Source organism: Alosa sapidissima, chromosome 7 (assembly GCF_018492685.1).
Source record: "Alosa sapidissima isolate fAloSap1 chromosome 7, fAloSap1.pri, whole genome shotgun sequence".
Lineage (NCBI taxonomy): Eukaryota > Metazoa > Chordata > Actinopteri > Clupeiformes > Clupeidae > Alosa > Alosa sapidissima.
The window spans coordinates 8,261,060-8,277,812 of record NC_055963.1 but is presented as its reverse complement, the minus strand read 5'-3'; the positions used below and the strand labels follow the sequence as shown (position 1 = coordinate 8,277,812).

At 42.1% G+C, this 16,753-nt stretch overlaps 1 protein-coding gene across 5 annotated transcripts in view; it reads left to right on the top strand.

The window, feature by feature from the left end:
• LOC121712962 overlaps positions 1 to 10,100 on the top strand; it is a 43,504-nt gene extending 33,404 nt beyond the window's left edge. For 4 of the 5 annotated variants that reach the window (XM_042097122.1, XM_042097121.1, XM_042097120.1 and 1 more), the window contains exons 23-30: positions 1,696 to 1,969; positions 3,099 to 3,216; positions 4,782 to 4,926; positions 5,809 to 6,001; positions 6,131 to 6,240; positions 8,904 to 9,027; positions 9,592 to 9,702; positions 9,786 to 10,100. In XM_042097122.1, the coding sequence (XP_041953056.1) occupies positions 1,696 to 1,969; positions 3,099 to 3,216; positions 4,782 to 4,926; positions 5,809 to 6,001; positions 6,131 to 6,240; positions 8,904 to 9,027; positions 9,592 to 9,702; positions 9,786 to 9,827 (1,117 nt within the window). In that variant the 3' untranslated portion in view covers positions 9,828 to 10,100. The remainder of the gene's footprint in view (positions 1 to 1,695; positions 1,970 to 3,098; positions 3,217 to 4,781; positions 4,927 to 5,808; positions 6,002 to 6,130; positions 6,241 to 8,903; positions 9,028 to 9,591; positions 9,703 to 9,785) is intronic. The other variant, XM_042097123.1, reaches the window with a different exon arrangement.
• Positions 10,101 to 16,753: the final 6,653 nt, after the last annotated feature.

The following is a 16,753-nucleotide window of genomic DNA, read 5'->3' as shown; positions in this document are numbered from 1 at the left end:
TCTCATTATTCAGGACATATATGCGGCATGATGTGTCAGGTGATTACAAGCCCAAAGACAAGTCTGCAGCCCATATGGCTAGCCTACGTTCTGAACACGGTTACATTGTTTAGCTATCCGACTGATGGGGTCTTGCTCCGCCACAGTGTAGCCTATGGTGTCATCGTTCACTTGTAGGTTACACAATAAATAGTCTACTTATAGGCCTGGTGACAATAAAAAATGATATTAGTTATATTTCATCACGAAGCTGTTTGTATGCCGTGAATTCGCTTGTAGCCTATGCCATATGTTAAGCTTGAGCAATTCCTCTGATCCAAAGCCTGCTTTGACACATTGACACTAATGTGAAACATGCATCCTCCTCTCCTAGCCTACATCAAATAAAAGAAACCAATTCATGATTACCGAAATGAATTTAACATGGGGGGAAAAAAGTTTGTTGCGATTTAGCCTACTGTTGTGATGCGGTTCTTTCTGCTGATTGGATTTACCCCCCGTGTCGTCAACTCTGAGAACTCTTGCTCCGGCTGACAATTTTATCCAGAGAGCTGATTTCCCAAAGATGAGCCTCCATCAACATTCAACGACAAATTATTAAAACGTAAGTAATGCAATAGAGTAAACCAATGTGCTACAAGGTGTATGGTCTTAACGTTAATTGTAGCCTAGACTTGTAACGTTAGCGTAGGGCTATATGTAATGTTTGCATGGGAAAGCTAGGCGAACACAGTCTAGGCCTGTTTAAACTGTCTGATAGTTAAAGGAAATATGAGCATATGTTGGCATATACGTATAGCCAAAATTCTGTCCACTTAGCTATAATAGGCTATCACAAACAGACCTTTTCTACGTTTACGGCATTAGACATATAGGAGCCTATATTCTCTTATCAGAAAGACATGTTCTCATAACTTCAGCGTTCTCTTGACGGTGAGACGAACGGTCGCACTTCAATCAAGTAGCCTAGGTCTTTTTCGAGTTAATTGTGAGTGAGTTGTATGGTAACTGTGGGAGTGATGTAGAAGAAAAGTGAGTATTTACTTTTTTATACGTGGGTTTGTTGTTTTGGGACTGAGAATTAGACTACAAGGAGAGCATCTGGCTACGTGCATGCGTGTCAGCATTAATGGCCCCCCCACAATTCAATTCAATTCAAAGCCCAGAAAAATTAAGTGCTCGCAGATTGGGTGTGGCCTTTGCCATTAAGACAAATTTAAATAAATTGTAAATAATCTTTTAATTATTAATGGTCATTAAATGGTTGTGCCATTTAATTTTTCTTCTATCATTTTTAACCAATAATGTAAAAGAAAGCTGAAAATGTCCACAAAAGAAACACGAAGGTATGATATAAAAAAATTAAAAAAAATGCGCAACAACCCCCCCCTCCCGCCAAGTAATAGCACCGCTGCTGGAAAAATTTCTAGGGGAAACACTGAACCCTAATCCAGTCATACCATACAGCACCCTGACTCTGATAATACATTGTGCTAGTGCTTTCTCCAAATCAAATCAAATATAGCTTGACTATGAATAACTATGAGCTCATCTGAATATATACAAGATATAGAACTCCAAACTGAAAATACTGCTTAGGGTGAGGGTTTGAAAAAAGACTGTGAAAACAAAGTTGAAAAACCACACTCTCACGCATTAGCTCTTGCAAAATCCCTCCTGATCGGTTCTTCTCAGAGTTCTGCTGGGTTGGCAGGACCACACCGAGGCCACCCAGCGGAACCAGTACAAGGAGGCCTGGCTCCAGTGTGCCCGCGAGCAGAGGCTGCTGGGGGCCTGCTTTACCCGCTGGCTGGAGGCGCTGTGCCAGGCTGGCCTCAGGCATGCCGCTCTGGAGCAGAGGCTGTGCCAGCTCAACAGGCGGTGGATGGCACGCAGCCTGCAGTACTGGAGAGCAGCCACTAGGGGGCGAGAGGCACACAGGAGACGCAGCAGGAGTCTGTTGCAACAGGTGTGGTGAAGAGACACACACATGTGCACACCAGACACACACCTGCTCGTATGTGCGTGCAGATTCACACGAAGCAAGCACAAATGTAGACACACATTTGACTGTTAATCCACCCATTCTCACCCATCCACCCAATACTCATTTTGAGCATATTGAGACGATGTTGTGAGGAGGAGGATTAAAATGAATTATAAAAATGACCAGTCTGTGTTGTTCTTGTCTGTATTGTGTGTATCTGCATGTGTGTGTGTACTGTGCGTATGTGTCTATATGTTGTGTGTGTGTGTGTATCTGTGTACTGTGCGTATATGTCATTATGTTGTGTGTGCGTGTGTGTGTGTGTGTGTGTGTGTGTGTGTGTGTGTGTGTGTGTGCGCGCGCACATTTGTATACTGTGCGTATGTGTCTATATGTTGCGTGTGTTTGTGTGTGTGTCTGTGTACTCTGCGTATGTATCTGTTTGTTTTGTGTGTGTGTGTGTGTGTGTGTGTGTGTGTGTGTGTGCGCGCGCACATTTGTATACTGTGCGTATGTGTCTATATGTTGCATGTGTTTGTGTGTGTGTCTGTGTACTCTGCGTATGTATCTGTTTGTTTTGTGTGTGTGTCTGTGTACTGTGCGTATGTGTCTATATGTTCTGTGTGTTTGTGTGTGCTGTGCGTATGTGTCTGTATGTTGTGTGTGTGTGTGTGTGTGTGTGTGCTGTGCGTATGTGTCTGTATGTTGTGTGTGTGTGTGTGTGTGTGTGCTGTGCGTATGTGTCTGTATGTTGTGTGTGTGTGTGTGTGTGTGTGTGTGTGTGTGTGTGTGTGTGTGCTGTGCGTATGTGTCTGTATGTTGTGTGTGTGTGTGTGTGTGTGTGTGTGTGTGTGTGTGTGTGTGTGTGTTGTGCGTATGTGTCTGTATGTTGCGTGTGTGTGTGTGTGTGTGTGTGTGTGCTGTGCGTGTGTGTCTGTATGTTGTGTGTGTGTCTGTATGTTGTGTGTGTGTGTGTGTGTGTGTGTGTGTGTGTGTGTGCTGTGCGTATGTGTCTGTATGTTGTGTGTGTGTGTGCTGTGCGTATGTGTCTGTATGTTGTGTGTGTGTGTGTGTGTGTGTGTGTGTGTGTATGTTGTGTGTGTGTGTGTAGTGTTTTAGTGTGTGGAGGGAGAGCACAGAGGAGCTGTGTGTGGCTGAATATCTGAGAGTCGAGTGCGAGAGGAGGACGGCAAGAGAGGCTCTCAACACCTGGCTCCTGTGGACTAAAGGTAGATACTCTATGGTACACACACACACACACCACACACACACACACACCACGCACACACACACCACATACACACACACACACACAGACACACACACACACACACACACGCACACACACAGACACACATACACACACGCACACACACAGACACACATACACACACACACACACACACACACACACACATTTCTCTCTCTCAATTCAATTTAATGTGCTTTATTGTCATGACTGTGCATTTTTCAATATTGCCAAAGCATTGAAAAAAAATAATAAAATAAAAAAAATAGCACTAATAACGGTAATGTTAATTGTAATAATATATATGATTAATAATGATAATAACAGAAAGAATGAATAAAAGAACAAATGAAATGAATAAAGAAAAACTAGTATTACATGTAAACTAGTATTAAGTATTAAAAAGAAGGAATACATTCCCAAAGAATTAAATAAATGGATGAAAGGCTAAAACAAACATATACATATTTATTTATTCATTTATTTTGAAGAGTGGGATGGCCTCACTGGTTTTTTATGCTTTTATGCTTGCTGCTGCTATTGCAGTTTCTTGCTGCTGCTATTGCAATTTTAGTTTTCCTTTATTAGTTTGGTCTGAGAACTATCGCTGAATTTTGTATTGACATTCACATCTGAGGTCTGTATAATGACTACACTCCATGAGGAAATGTAGCTTTGTTTCAACTGCACTTTGATTACAGTGAGGAAATAGTATAAGTAAGTATATACTCTTTTGATCCTGTGAGGGAAGTTTGGTCTCTGCATTTATCCCAATTCGTGAATTAGTGAAACACACTCAGCACACAGTGAACACACAGTGAGGTGAAGCACACACTAATCCCGGCGCAGTGAGCTGCCTGCTTCAACAGCGGCGCTCGGGGAGCAGAGGGGGTGTTAGGTGCCTTGCTCAAGGGCACTTTAGCCGTGCCTACTGGTCAGGGTTTGAACCGGCAACCCTCCGGTTACAAGTCCAAAGCGCTAACCAGTAGGCCACGGCTGCCCAAAATATAGCTCTGTTTCAACTGCACTTTGATTACAGTGAGGGCACAGCCTGTATTCACCTTCCACGTTCTATAGCCAGGTTGTGCTCACTGAGTCTGCACATTAGTAGAGCCTTTGCCAAACCTTTGTAAGCATTTTATCTTTTAATGTACAGTAGTAAGATATGGGTCTAATTAGGTTAATATCCAAATAGCATTCGAGTTTATGTTGGATTTTGGTGACTTGATTCCAAAGTGTAATATATTTTTCTTTCTCTGTGTACATAATAATCTCTCTTCCTCTCTCACACACTCGCACACACACACAAGCTCATTATCTTACACACTCACACTCACTCTTCCCCACTCTCTGTCCCTCATACACACATTCTCTCTCTCTCTCTCTCTCACACACACACACACACATACTGTGTGACTGAACACCTCGTGCTCCTCTTGTCACATTTTCCTGGCCACATTTTCAATGTGTGTGTGTGTGCGTGTGTGTGCGTGTGTGTCTGTGTCTGTGTGCATATGTGTGTATATTTCTGTGTGTGTGGTTTAGATCGCAGAGCACAGAGGATGATGGTAGATGCCATGTGGATATGGTTGGATGGCAGGAGGGTTTCTAGAAGTTTCCACCAGTGGCTCAGAGCTCACCAGCGCCACCAAGAGGCCTCACAGCATCACAACAAACTACTGCTACACAGGTAGACACACATACACACCCCACACCTACCCCATCTGGGGCCTATTGCACAAAACTAGGATAAGGGATTAAGCCGGGATGTCTTGGTTATCCTGGCTCAATTTATCCGTGATCCGGTTGCACAAAAGCGGGATAGGGGGCAGCAGGATATGTTATGGTATAAGTTACCATGGCGATTTATTCTGTGGAGCTAGCCTGCTCCAGACCAGGCTAAGTTCCAGGATCTATTTAATCTCATCCCTTATCTCAGTCAGCAGTCACCGCAAACGGAAACCAATAGTTATTCCACTGCCCACTACACATTGTTATCACATATACCTAGACCCACTGTCATTATTTAAACGTTTGTGATCATTAAATAACTTTTACATACTCGCCATTCCCGACCTGTCATGCGACATTCTGACGTCACGGGAGTGTCTAACCATTTTGCGCGTGGTGGTGGCCGTGACACTAGTTGCAATATTCTCCTAAACAGAGGTGTTGCTGTTTGTTGCTGTGGTGAAAAGGCTATCGCTACCTACTTCACACCGTAGAAGAAGCAATGAAGCCGCTCTAATTGCCATGGTGAATCAGTGAATCTGTGATCCTGTGATCTTATCCCGGATGTCTTAATTCTGCTTTTGTGCAACGGGCCCCTAATATCACACACATAAATGCACACATCCACATTCACACATTCACACAAACACACACACACATTCAGGGAGTCATGTTTTACTGAATTCGTTGTGTATCCATTGATACAGTATTGTAATGTAATGCAGTCAGGGGAAAAGCATATTCTGTGTGTTGCCATGCCAACACACAGCGAAACACAGCAAATGGAATGAAGTGCTGCCCATTTCATGCCCGAGGGCACCTGGACGTCTCTCTGTTCCAGAGCGTTTCAGGGCTGGCACTCAGCGTGTGAGGACACAGGGGCGCGAGGGTGTGACACGCTCGTGCGGCAGGTGTTTCACACATGGAGGAGGACCACGCTATCCCAGAGGGCCGAGCGAGTGTGCTTGGTGCGCGTGTGTGAGGCGAGGAGGAGGGGCGTCTTGAGGGCCGCGCTGAGCATCTGGAGGGAGAAGGTAAAGGAACTTCTTCAGAAGTATGAGGTGCGTGTCACATCAGGGCTTTTCACAGGGTCTGCTCTCATGGTGTGTGTGTGTGTGTGTGTGTGCGCTCTGTGTGTGTGTGCTCTGTGTGCGTCTGTTAAGTTTCAGGCTCATCGGAGGGTGAGGTTGTGTGAGGGTGTGTTCTCACACTGGTTGCAGTTTGTTCACAGGAGACGAAAAGTAAAACAGGCCCAGAAACAACATAAACTCATGTAAGTGTGTGTGTGTGTCTGTGTGTGTGTGAACATAAACTCATGTGTGTGTCTGTGTGTGTCTGTGTGTGTGTGAACATAAACTCATGTAAGTGTGTGTCTGTGTGTGTGAGTTTGTGTGTGTGTGTGAACATAAACTCATGTGTGTGTCTGTGTAGCGGTGCGGCTACCCCTAAAGTGAATACAGCTGATCCGAACGGGAATGAGACCGGGATTCACAAACACCCTTTTATTAGCACGTTAGCACAAACATAATATTCCAACGCACACACGAACATGACATTCCAAGGCATTCAGGACGCCGCCTGCAACACAAACATAAATCGCGACGTTACGGGAAGACAATGAAACCCGGTACGAACAGTTCCCAAACAAAGACAAGGACTATGAAACACTCACGCTGCGGCCACGCTGGCTTCCGGGTGCTGTAGGCTGGGAAAGGACCCGACGTGAAGTCGGGAAGGACTTTGTGCATTGGGGGGTGTGACATCAGAGATGTGCAGGTATCAAGTGTGTGGGATGAGAGGGGTGTTTTTGACTTTCATGGGTTGGGGGAATATTTAAGGGGGATACAGAGGATGTATAATGATACTTGGCAGTTGGAGGGACATGTGGAGAGTATTCTGTTGACTATGTATGGTGACGTTTGATCCAGAAATGTATGTTTGAAGAGATAATTGATTTTGGTTAGTATAATGGGCTATGGCCATGCCAGGCCATGTGAAATATATTCTGGGCCAAAACAGGTCTAAGAGAGAGAAGGGTGAGGTAAACTCAAGACAGCACCTAAACCTTGACTAGCTGTGTGCATCAGCCAATAGGAGAATTGTTACTTATTGTGAGTGGTGATTATTGAAGCTATTTTTAAAGTTTAAGTTTTAGTGTTAATTGAGAGTTGTTGTATTGGAGTTTTTTTTTCTTTAATTTTTTTTTGGTAAAAAATTAGGGCTGTCAAAATAACTGATTAATTTCTATTAATTAATTTGAGAAAAAATAACTGATTAAAAAAATAACGCAGATTAATCGATTCCGTATGACCTTTGACCTTGAGCGGTTGTAGTCATTAACCATTAGACTGTAAAATGAAGGAGAGAGAAGAAAATGTGCTGAGTGTTATATCTGTGGCCTGAAATACCTTGTATGTGAAAAACAACTTCTTCCCGAAGCACTTTTGAATTTATTTCCTCAGCATATTAGGTCATATCATAGATTATTATGGCCATTATTAAAATTATAATAAAAGAGTTTTTGAACTTTAATGTCACTAATGCTGATTATTCAATGATTTATTTGAATTTAAAAATGTAAAATATTTTCACAGCAAAAATTATATATGCGATTAATTTAGATTAATTAATCACAGAGTATGTAATTAATTAGATTTTTTTTTTAATCGATTGACAGCCCTATAAAAAAATTAGTTAATTTCTTTTTCTCCTGACTGGCTTATCTGTGGCGAAAGTAAATAAAGTGCTTACAACTGCCTTTGCCCAAACATCTGACACATATCACCTGGCCATCATCAGCTGACCTAGTCAAATGAGAATGAACTTGATCACACCTAGTCAAATGAGAATGAACTTGATCACACCCAACAATTTGGTCGTATAAGAAAACAGGTTGAGAAGAAAAGACAATGTTTCTGAAAAATGTAGTTGTGTTGAAATCCAGCCTGTTCTCTACCATTAACCAAGAGAGTCCAGCCTGTTCTCTACCATTAACCAAGAGAGATCCAGCCTGTTCTCTACCATTAACCAAGAGAGTCGGCTGTGTTGAAATCCAGCCTATTCTCTACAGAGTCGGCTGTGTTGAAATCCAGCCTATTCTCTACCATTAACCAAGAGAGTCGACTGTGTTGAAATCCAGCCTATTCTCTACCATTAACCAAGAGAATCCAGCCTATTCTCTACCATTAACCAAGAGATCCAGCCTCTTCTCTACCATTAACCAAGAGAGTCTACGGTGTTGAAATCCAGCCTATTCTCTACCATTAACCAAGAGAATCGGCGGTGCATACTACTTATGTTCGTTCTTATGGGACAATGCAATACTAACCTGGCCGCTCTGTTCTGTGCAGTTTGTAATTTCTTTAGTTGACCTTTAGATGCTGATGACCATACAGGTGCACAATAATCCAGGTGACTTAAAATTAAATATTTAGCTACCTGTCCCACGATGTGTGTAGGGACATAAGAAAGACTTTTCCTCACCATGGAGATACCACAACTCATCTTCTTCTACTATGGTATCGATGTGTTCTGCCCATGAGAGCTGGCTATCTATTATTGTACCCAGTCATTTTACTTTATCTACCTGTTCTATAGGTTCCCTAGACAAGTTCATCTGATAAAACATTGTCCAATTCACTGATAGTTTCTGCAGCATAATACAATGTGGAATCATCAGCATACATTTGTACAGTTGCTTTACACAAAACTGATGGTAAATCATTTTTGAAGATGGCGTATAAGAGTGGTTTGTGTGTGTGTGTGTGTGTGTGTGTGTGTGTGTGTGTGAACATAAACTCATGTAAATGTGTGTCTGTGTGTGTGTGACAACATCGTGTTTAGTGTATGTGATATCTTGAGTGTGAGTGAATGTAGTATGTTAGTCTTAATGTGTGTGTGTGTGTGTGTGTGTGCGCTGCATGTGTGCTGCTCCAGACAGCGGTACTGGTGTGTGTGGCGTGCATGTGTTCAGGAGAGGACATCCCAGACGAGGCTGCTGCAGCTGCACTGGGCCTGCTGGAAGAACCGCACCGCTGTGTCCCTCATCGTATCCACCATGGTGAGAAAAACAACACCACACTCAACAACACACTGGGATGGCAGGAAAAAATCACTACACACACAACCATGTATGTATGTATACTCTTTTGATCCCGTAAGGGAAATTTGGTCTCTGCATTTATCCCAATCCGTGAATTAGTGAAACACACTCAGCACACAGTGAACAGAAGCACACACTAATCCCAGCACAGCCTGCAACAACAGCGGCGCTCGGGAAGCAGTGAGGGGTTAGGTGCCTTGCTCAAGGGCACTTCAGCCGTGCCTAATAGTCGGGGGTTCGAACCGGCAACCCTCCGGTTACAAGTCCAAAGCGCTAACCAGTAGGCCACAGCTGCCCGAACTAAAGATTAATTACACAATACCACACTAATATAACCCTATGATGACGTTATATAGAAACATACTCATTAATCATTGCTAATGTGGCCGGACCCATCCTTTCCCTTTCTCTTGCTCTCTCTATCTCTCTCTCTCTCTCACTCTCTCTCTCTCTCTCTCTCTCTCTCTCTCTCTCTCTCTCTCTCACTCTCACACTCTCTCTCTTTCTCTCGTTCTTCTGTAGCATAATGACTCAGTGCAGCAGAGAGCTTGGTTGGTTTGGAGGAAAAGGAGAATAAGAAGCCGAGTGGCACTGAACTTCAGTGCCAATCTGAACAGAGCACTGCTGTCTAAGGTATTACTTACACACACACACACACACACACACACACACACACACACACACACACTCACACACTTATGATCTTCTCATTTCAGGCCTTCACTGAATGGAGAAGATTGGCACTGCATACAAAGTAAACTGTGTGTGTGTGTGTGTGTGTGAGTGTGTGTGTGTCTGTGTGTGTGTGTGTGAGAGAGAGAGAGAGAGAGAGAGAGACCCTTCCTAGGAACTGTATGCAGCTGCTTTAGTAAGTTATGAGACATTTATGAGCGCCAGTCTGACATGAGGTTACTGTATGCTCACTCACAGGCGTGACCAAAGAGAAGAGCCATGTTTCATTGTCTTTATTGGTTTGTCTTTATGAACGTTTGTATTTATTTATTAATAAAACACATATTCCTTGAATGAAATGCCATATCCACTATGATTTGCACGCTGCATAGAGTTGGAGAGGAAGGCCATAGCCTATCCACCTCAGAATGACTTGTTTTGTAGAAGGATGTAAACAGTTAGAAGGTGCTGCATTCCAGACAATTCGGGCGTCAGAGGTTGGACGCAACACTGTTCCCACTGTTCACTGTGCTCATTTTCCCACTTTGATGTTGAGGTAGATTAACTTGCCCGGAGTTTAAAAGTGGGAACTTCTTGATGAAATTGGTAGGAAAACTAGGAAACTAGGAAATGTCCTACTTCTGAGTGGTCTAGAACACAGCATAAGTGTGTGCGTGTGTGTGTGGTGTGTGTGTGTGTGTGTGTGTGTGTGTGTGTGTGTGTGTGTGTGTGTGTGTGTGTGTGTGTGTGTGTGTGTGTGAGGCACTGACGTTAACTTTTACTCGTCACCTCATCTGATGCAACATTTCATGCTGACCTTCCTCTGCCTTTGTCAGTGGACCATGAGTCACAGGGGCTTTCCGTGCATGCACAGAATCTCCACGCACACACACACACACACACACACACACACACACACACACACACACACACACACACACACACACACACACACTTAGACTCTCCACGTGCACACAGAACACGCTGGAACATTCCTCCGTCTCTGACCGTTGCCCCTTGTATCTGAGCAGCATAGTTAATTGATTGATTGACTTTTATTTTGACCACTTACATGTAAAATATGAAGCAGTACTCTGTGTCATACATTAAAATGCATAAATAGTCAGGGATGACACAATAAAGCCCAAAGACTTATTTCCATTGTGGTCCCTAAAGGGCAGGGGGAGAGGACAAGTGGAAGTACAACACACATCAATCATTCATCATACATTAAACAAATTCATCTGTATTATAAAAAGCAATAAAATAAGTAATGACTATGTTTGGCACCTAAGCCAAACCTTCAAACCCTGTTTAAAACTGCCTATGCTTCTGACTGTCTTGAGTGTATCAGGTAACCTGTTCCAAAGGGTAGTTCCAGCATAAAGAAAAGACTGTTTGCCCAGACAGGTGCTGCTTAAATAGTTTCACATAGAACAGTCCCTTTACCTGACCAGTGGAGTGAGTACAAGCACTTGAACAGAACAACAAGAACAAAACAACACAACAGAAACAGAACCGTAAAATGACTGATGATAAATCACTTTTGAATTTGAACACCAATCACTGTCTTGCTCAGGAGTGGAAAAGTACTGGACACTCCCAGCACATGGCTGATAAACCATCTCCACTGAACAAACACACAGGACTGCCGGGTTTCACATCAGGGAGCCGCTGAATATAAGATAACTGGGCATGATCTGGACCTTATTTGTGTCTCTTTACATGGTCCGGGCCAGCTATGTGCCCGATGTAGACTAGATGCCCCCAAAAGTTAAGGCAGTAAGGGGCCAAGATCTGGGCAGGATCTGCACCTTATCTGTGACTGAGCTGAACCTGCATGTGCACCTGAGGTATGAGCTACACCAGGTGTGTAACTGAAGCATTCCGTTCGCGACGCGTAAAATCCATTTTAGATGAATGGTCTATTTTTTTCAAACGTACGCCCCACTGTCACGTCTGGTGTAGCTACTTCCATTGATTATAATGGAAGCTAATTGTTGCAGCAGACGCAACGTGAACGGAACACTTCAGTTACGCGCCTGGTGTAACTCAGCCCTGAGAGTAAAGATCTGTGAAATGTGTGATCTGTGAAATGTGTGACCTGTGTCAAGTGTGTGTGGGATGGGAAATGACAAAATCATTTAAATAATTTGAGTCTTGTAGATAAAATGAGGGACTTGACAGGTATGCTAAAGACTGATAGTATATTTTTATTACCATATTTCTCTTAAGACTCAATCAGGACGATGCAAGATCAGGATCCAGGCTTTATTCTTTTCAATGAGGGGCCAGTGGCCCTCAAGGGAGAGAAGTACATGTTTGTTTCACCCCATCATGGATTTCACAAGATTCTCAGTATTCTCTGACTTCTCTGACTTCTCTGAAACAGTGTACTAACTTTATGTTACAAACAAAAGAAGGAGTGACCTCTAGGTCCAACCCAGTTTGAATATGCAATAGAAAGGGAGGATAAGGATTAGGCCTTCATCAGGTCTGGTCAACTTCTATTGTCTTTTAATTAAAACTACCCCCTTTCCTGGGAAGTTCCTCAGAGGCCTGGCCACATGCTGTTCTACAAACATTAACATTTCACACCTGGTGATAGGCAAAAGGCCTAGACTGGCTTTCATTGAATTCAAGGATAAACAAAGGATGCTTGCATACAGACCAAAGACACACACAGGGTACACATGGGTACAAAAATCACAGATGACCATAAGAAGTACGCAGTATGTACATTTACAGAAATGAGGCTGATTCACAACACTTTCAAGACCATCAACATTCAGTGCAGTCAGGGTCTACTACTGGAACTCTATCTCAGAACAGGGCCTGCTTTACCCCTGATTTGGATTTAAGCCCTTCTCAGGTCTGCTCCTCTCTTTCCCAGAGTAGTGCCACGCCAAGGCCAAAGGGGGCTGCCTTGCACTATTAATACCCCATGCATGCGCATTTGATAGCTGTGCAGTTGCCCCAAGGATCGAGATCAGGGGACTCCCTGCTAAAGGAGAACACATCTCATTGGTCTCCTGAGAACATTCAGGTCTGTAAAACCATCTAGAACATGCCCTGCATGGGGTACACACATCTCCTACTCAAGAGCAGTTACTATGAGAATAATCACACAAGAATGTGGAACCTGGACTTACTGTACTAGTAGACTAAGAAACATTGCAAAAGTACAGCAATGTCTTTCACAAGCAGATCCCAAAAAAACTAGCTCATGCTTTTGTCACCAGCATGTTTGACTACGGTTATACATGTTTGACTATGGTTTTCTTTTTGGTCTACCCAAGAGAGGTATTAACAGGCTACAAACCATACAGACCGCTGCAGCAAGGCTTTAACCAAGACCAGAAATAGAGCCTACATCACACCGGTCTTAAAAGTCCCTTCATTGGCTGCCTGTTAGATTTAGAATGGACTTGTATTGGTTTTCAAATCACTCAGTGATCTAGAGCCTGAGTACCTGTGAGAATTGCTTTTACCACATACTGTACGTCTGTCCCTCAGACCAACTGATTTTGCCCTTTTCCTTTGGGGAGGCAGATTTCAGTGTGTATGGTCCCTGCCTTTGGAACCTGTCACAGGACCTGAGCTTGACATCAAATCCTAAGACACCTTTTAAGACTAGCATTTCCATGTCTTTTATTTTCATTTTCAATTTGATCCACTTACTTTATTTAAATTTATTTAATATTTCTTGAATTTCCCCTTGAATTTCCCCTTGGGGATCAATAAAGTGTCTATCTATCTATCTATCTATCTATCTATATTTTTCATTAATTTATGTATTTTATCCATTTTATTATTTTTATTTATTTTACCTTAAACCCCATTTTATTTAAACCCCATTTATTTGAAGTAGGAGTGTAGGTACACATATTCACACTGAACCGTTTAGGTACAGAATGTTCAACACAGAATGTTCAATACAGATGTACCGATGGCTGTCTTAAACAGTAATCAACAGTAGGCTTTTTTGGGTGCGGACCATGTTTCAAATTCTGATTTTCTGAGCAAACATATTGAGTGGCGAACCATATGTCAGTTTAGTTCATTAACGCCAATTTACTGTACCAAACTCTGACTTCAACACTGAGGTACGTACTGAATCGTGATTTATGATCATCTCTGGTTTCTTACTGTATCTCTGCCATGTCCTGTTCTTTTAAGGATTTCTTGATGCCTTTGATGGTTACTGTGCAGCTGATTGGTTGATTGAATGAATGAATGACATATGCTCAATCAGGATCAGATCAGGGCCACAACTTGCCAAATCAGGGCTACATCTGGGCCGAATCAGGCCCACATTGATGGCAGTATGTAAAACCAGGCCTGAATTTACTGCACACCCCAGCAGATCCCACCTCACCTCACTGGACTCACATATCTGCATGCATACATGACATTGATGGCAGATGTACTGTATGTAAAACCAGGCCTGAATTTACTGCATACCCCAGCAGACCCCAACTCACTGGACTCACATATCATCTGCATGCATACATGACTGACAGGTTAACAGCTGCCAAGAGGGACACTGTAAGTAAGGTGACTGACTGTACTACAGACACCAAGTGGGACGTGTGTTGGGAACAGTGTTGGGCAAGTTACAACAGTAGAATGCAATAGGCGCAGTGATGGCTCATGATGCAATACAAGGAACAATCATAGCCAGAATTTTGTAAGTCTGGTCAATTGTGATAGAAATGCTGTAACTTTAGGCTTAGACCTACTCATTAAAATCAACAGAGAGCCCACTACCTGTATATTGTAACCCAAAACTTGTCAAGATAGGCTAGACAGTGCCGCTGCTGGCCATTTCGGTGCCCTAACTGGTGAAATACAGTATTAACAAGTATGTCATCATATGTCACAAGTATGTCATCATATGGTATTTAGTATTTCTGAAACATGTAATATGTATTTGTATTTCAAATACAAAATAGTATTTTGTCATTTGTATTTTATTGGGTTGAAGGAAATGGCTCTGTATTTTGCATCAAAATACTTTATTGGTGTGTATTTTTGTATTTTAGAAATACTGCAAAATACTATATGTGAAAAACACTAAAAAAAAGTAGATACTACACACAGGTGTAATGAATAATTGGTAATTAGGCAACAATGGTTTATTTTTATCGCAATCAGCTAATGTGAGAACAGCTGTGTTCAAAGACACTCACAGCTTTTCAGTGACAGCTATTGTTGAAGCATCAGCTCTGGTCTGAAGCACTGGTGTGAAGTCGTACGCAAGTAAAGATGAGCAAGTTTACCTGTGCAAGTTCACATAAGGACACCGACAAAGGCAACCATGTCCTATTGTCTCCATGCCAATCTTTAACAGAAAAAATATCAGATATCTCAATGAACCACAATGACATCAATAGATGGTAAGGTGTTGAGTGTGTTTGAATTCCCTTCCTTGTAGCATCCATTTCTGCATTCCACAGTGGGGACAAGTTCACCTTGTTTAATTAAATAACAATTCTATTTCCTTATTAGCTGCATACTTGAGGTTGGAGATATTAAGGCATATCAAGTTTCTCACATACTGGAACTTCAAGATACATAGCCTTATGATTTTCTTATTCAGTTGTTCTGCACTGGACTTGAATTACGAAATTCGGCACAGATACACAATTATGATTTTGGCCTATTGATTATAATGTGGTTAATTGAAAGCTCTGTCAGTCGTTTTGGATAAGCATCAGCTAGATGACTAAATGTAAATAAATTCTTGAATTATTCTTCTGATCACACTACATGAACTTGCATACGGTATACTATTTGGTATGACGGGCCAAATTGTATTATTTTTTACTATATAGTTTTAATAGGCTAAATGTTTGGGATATTAAAAAGCTTTTTTTGCAGTGCATACGTCCTTGAAAAAAGTATTTTCTAAATACAAAAATACAGTATTTTATTTTGATACATAATATGGTTAGTGTATTTTGTAGTTTATTTTGATACGTTAAAAATGAGGGTATTAGGTATTTTATTTTGAAATACATTCTGATGTATTTTTGCCCATCCCTGCCTGTTCCCAGCATCAGAACAACACTGCGATGGTTAGCTTGTCACCTGTGACGCTATATGCTAGGCCTAAGTGACTGACCTATCTGGGTGCGTTTGGAGATGACGCAGTCAGAGACGTTGTTGAATAGGCATAATGCCACACACCTTGCATGTAGCTGTTCGGTTATTTCCTCTGTGCACGAAGTTTTTGTAACCGAAAGTAATGATAAAAGGCACAACTCCGGGAGGACTTCTTGTCGCCATGGTCAATGCCTTTATTATCTGTGAGTGTGCGCACATAGCGCATGCGGTTACATTGCACATTATGGCAAAGGGGCCATGCCGCTCGTTATACGTTTCACAAAGTATATGTAGCAGTAAAATAAAATAGAAATACATGAATACATTTAGATTAAAAAAGCAATAATTGCATGAAATACAGCTTGTTCAGGAGTCTCGAAGCTCGAGTCCGAGTCTGAAGGCTTTTGAGTGGAGTAGCAAGTCAAGTCTGAAGTCACTGTTTTTTCTTTTTTACATTTATATCCCTTCATTCTCTTTAATTCAAGTTCACACCACGAAGCTGACAAAGAGCATTTATGCTTTATCAAGAATCAAAAGATTATCGTTGTCTCTGATAAATTGAAAATAATGAGCGTAGGCTTCCTCCCCCAGAAATGTTTTAATTTGTTTGATGTGATTTCCTGTATTCTGGTGCATTTTGGGGATGGCCAATATTAAATTCAATCAGATTCATAGCCTACATCCTGATTTGTTGATATTGAGGCAATGATTCCCTGCAAAGGCTTGGGCTTTAAGGCCCCCTGACCCCTTGGGCCCCTGGGCCTGGGCCCGGTAGGCCCGTGCAGTAATCCGTCCCTGTTTGTACCATATTCTGATAGATTACTCAAAGTGAGTAACGTATTTTGAATACTTTGAATTACATTCTATTATATTTTATTAGCAGTGGATGAAACAGTTATGTGAA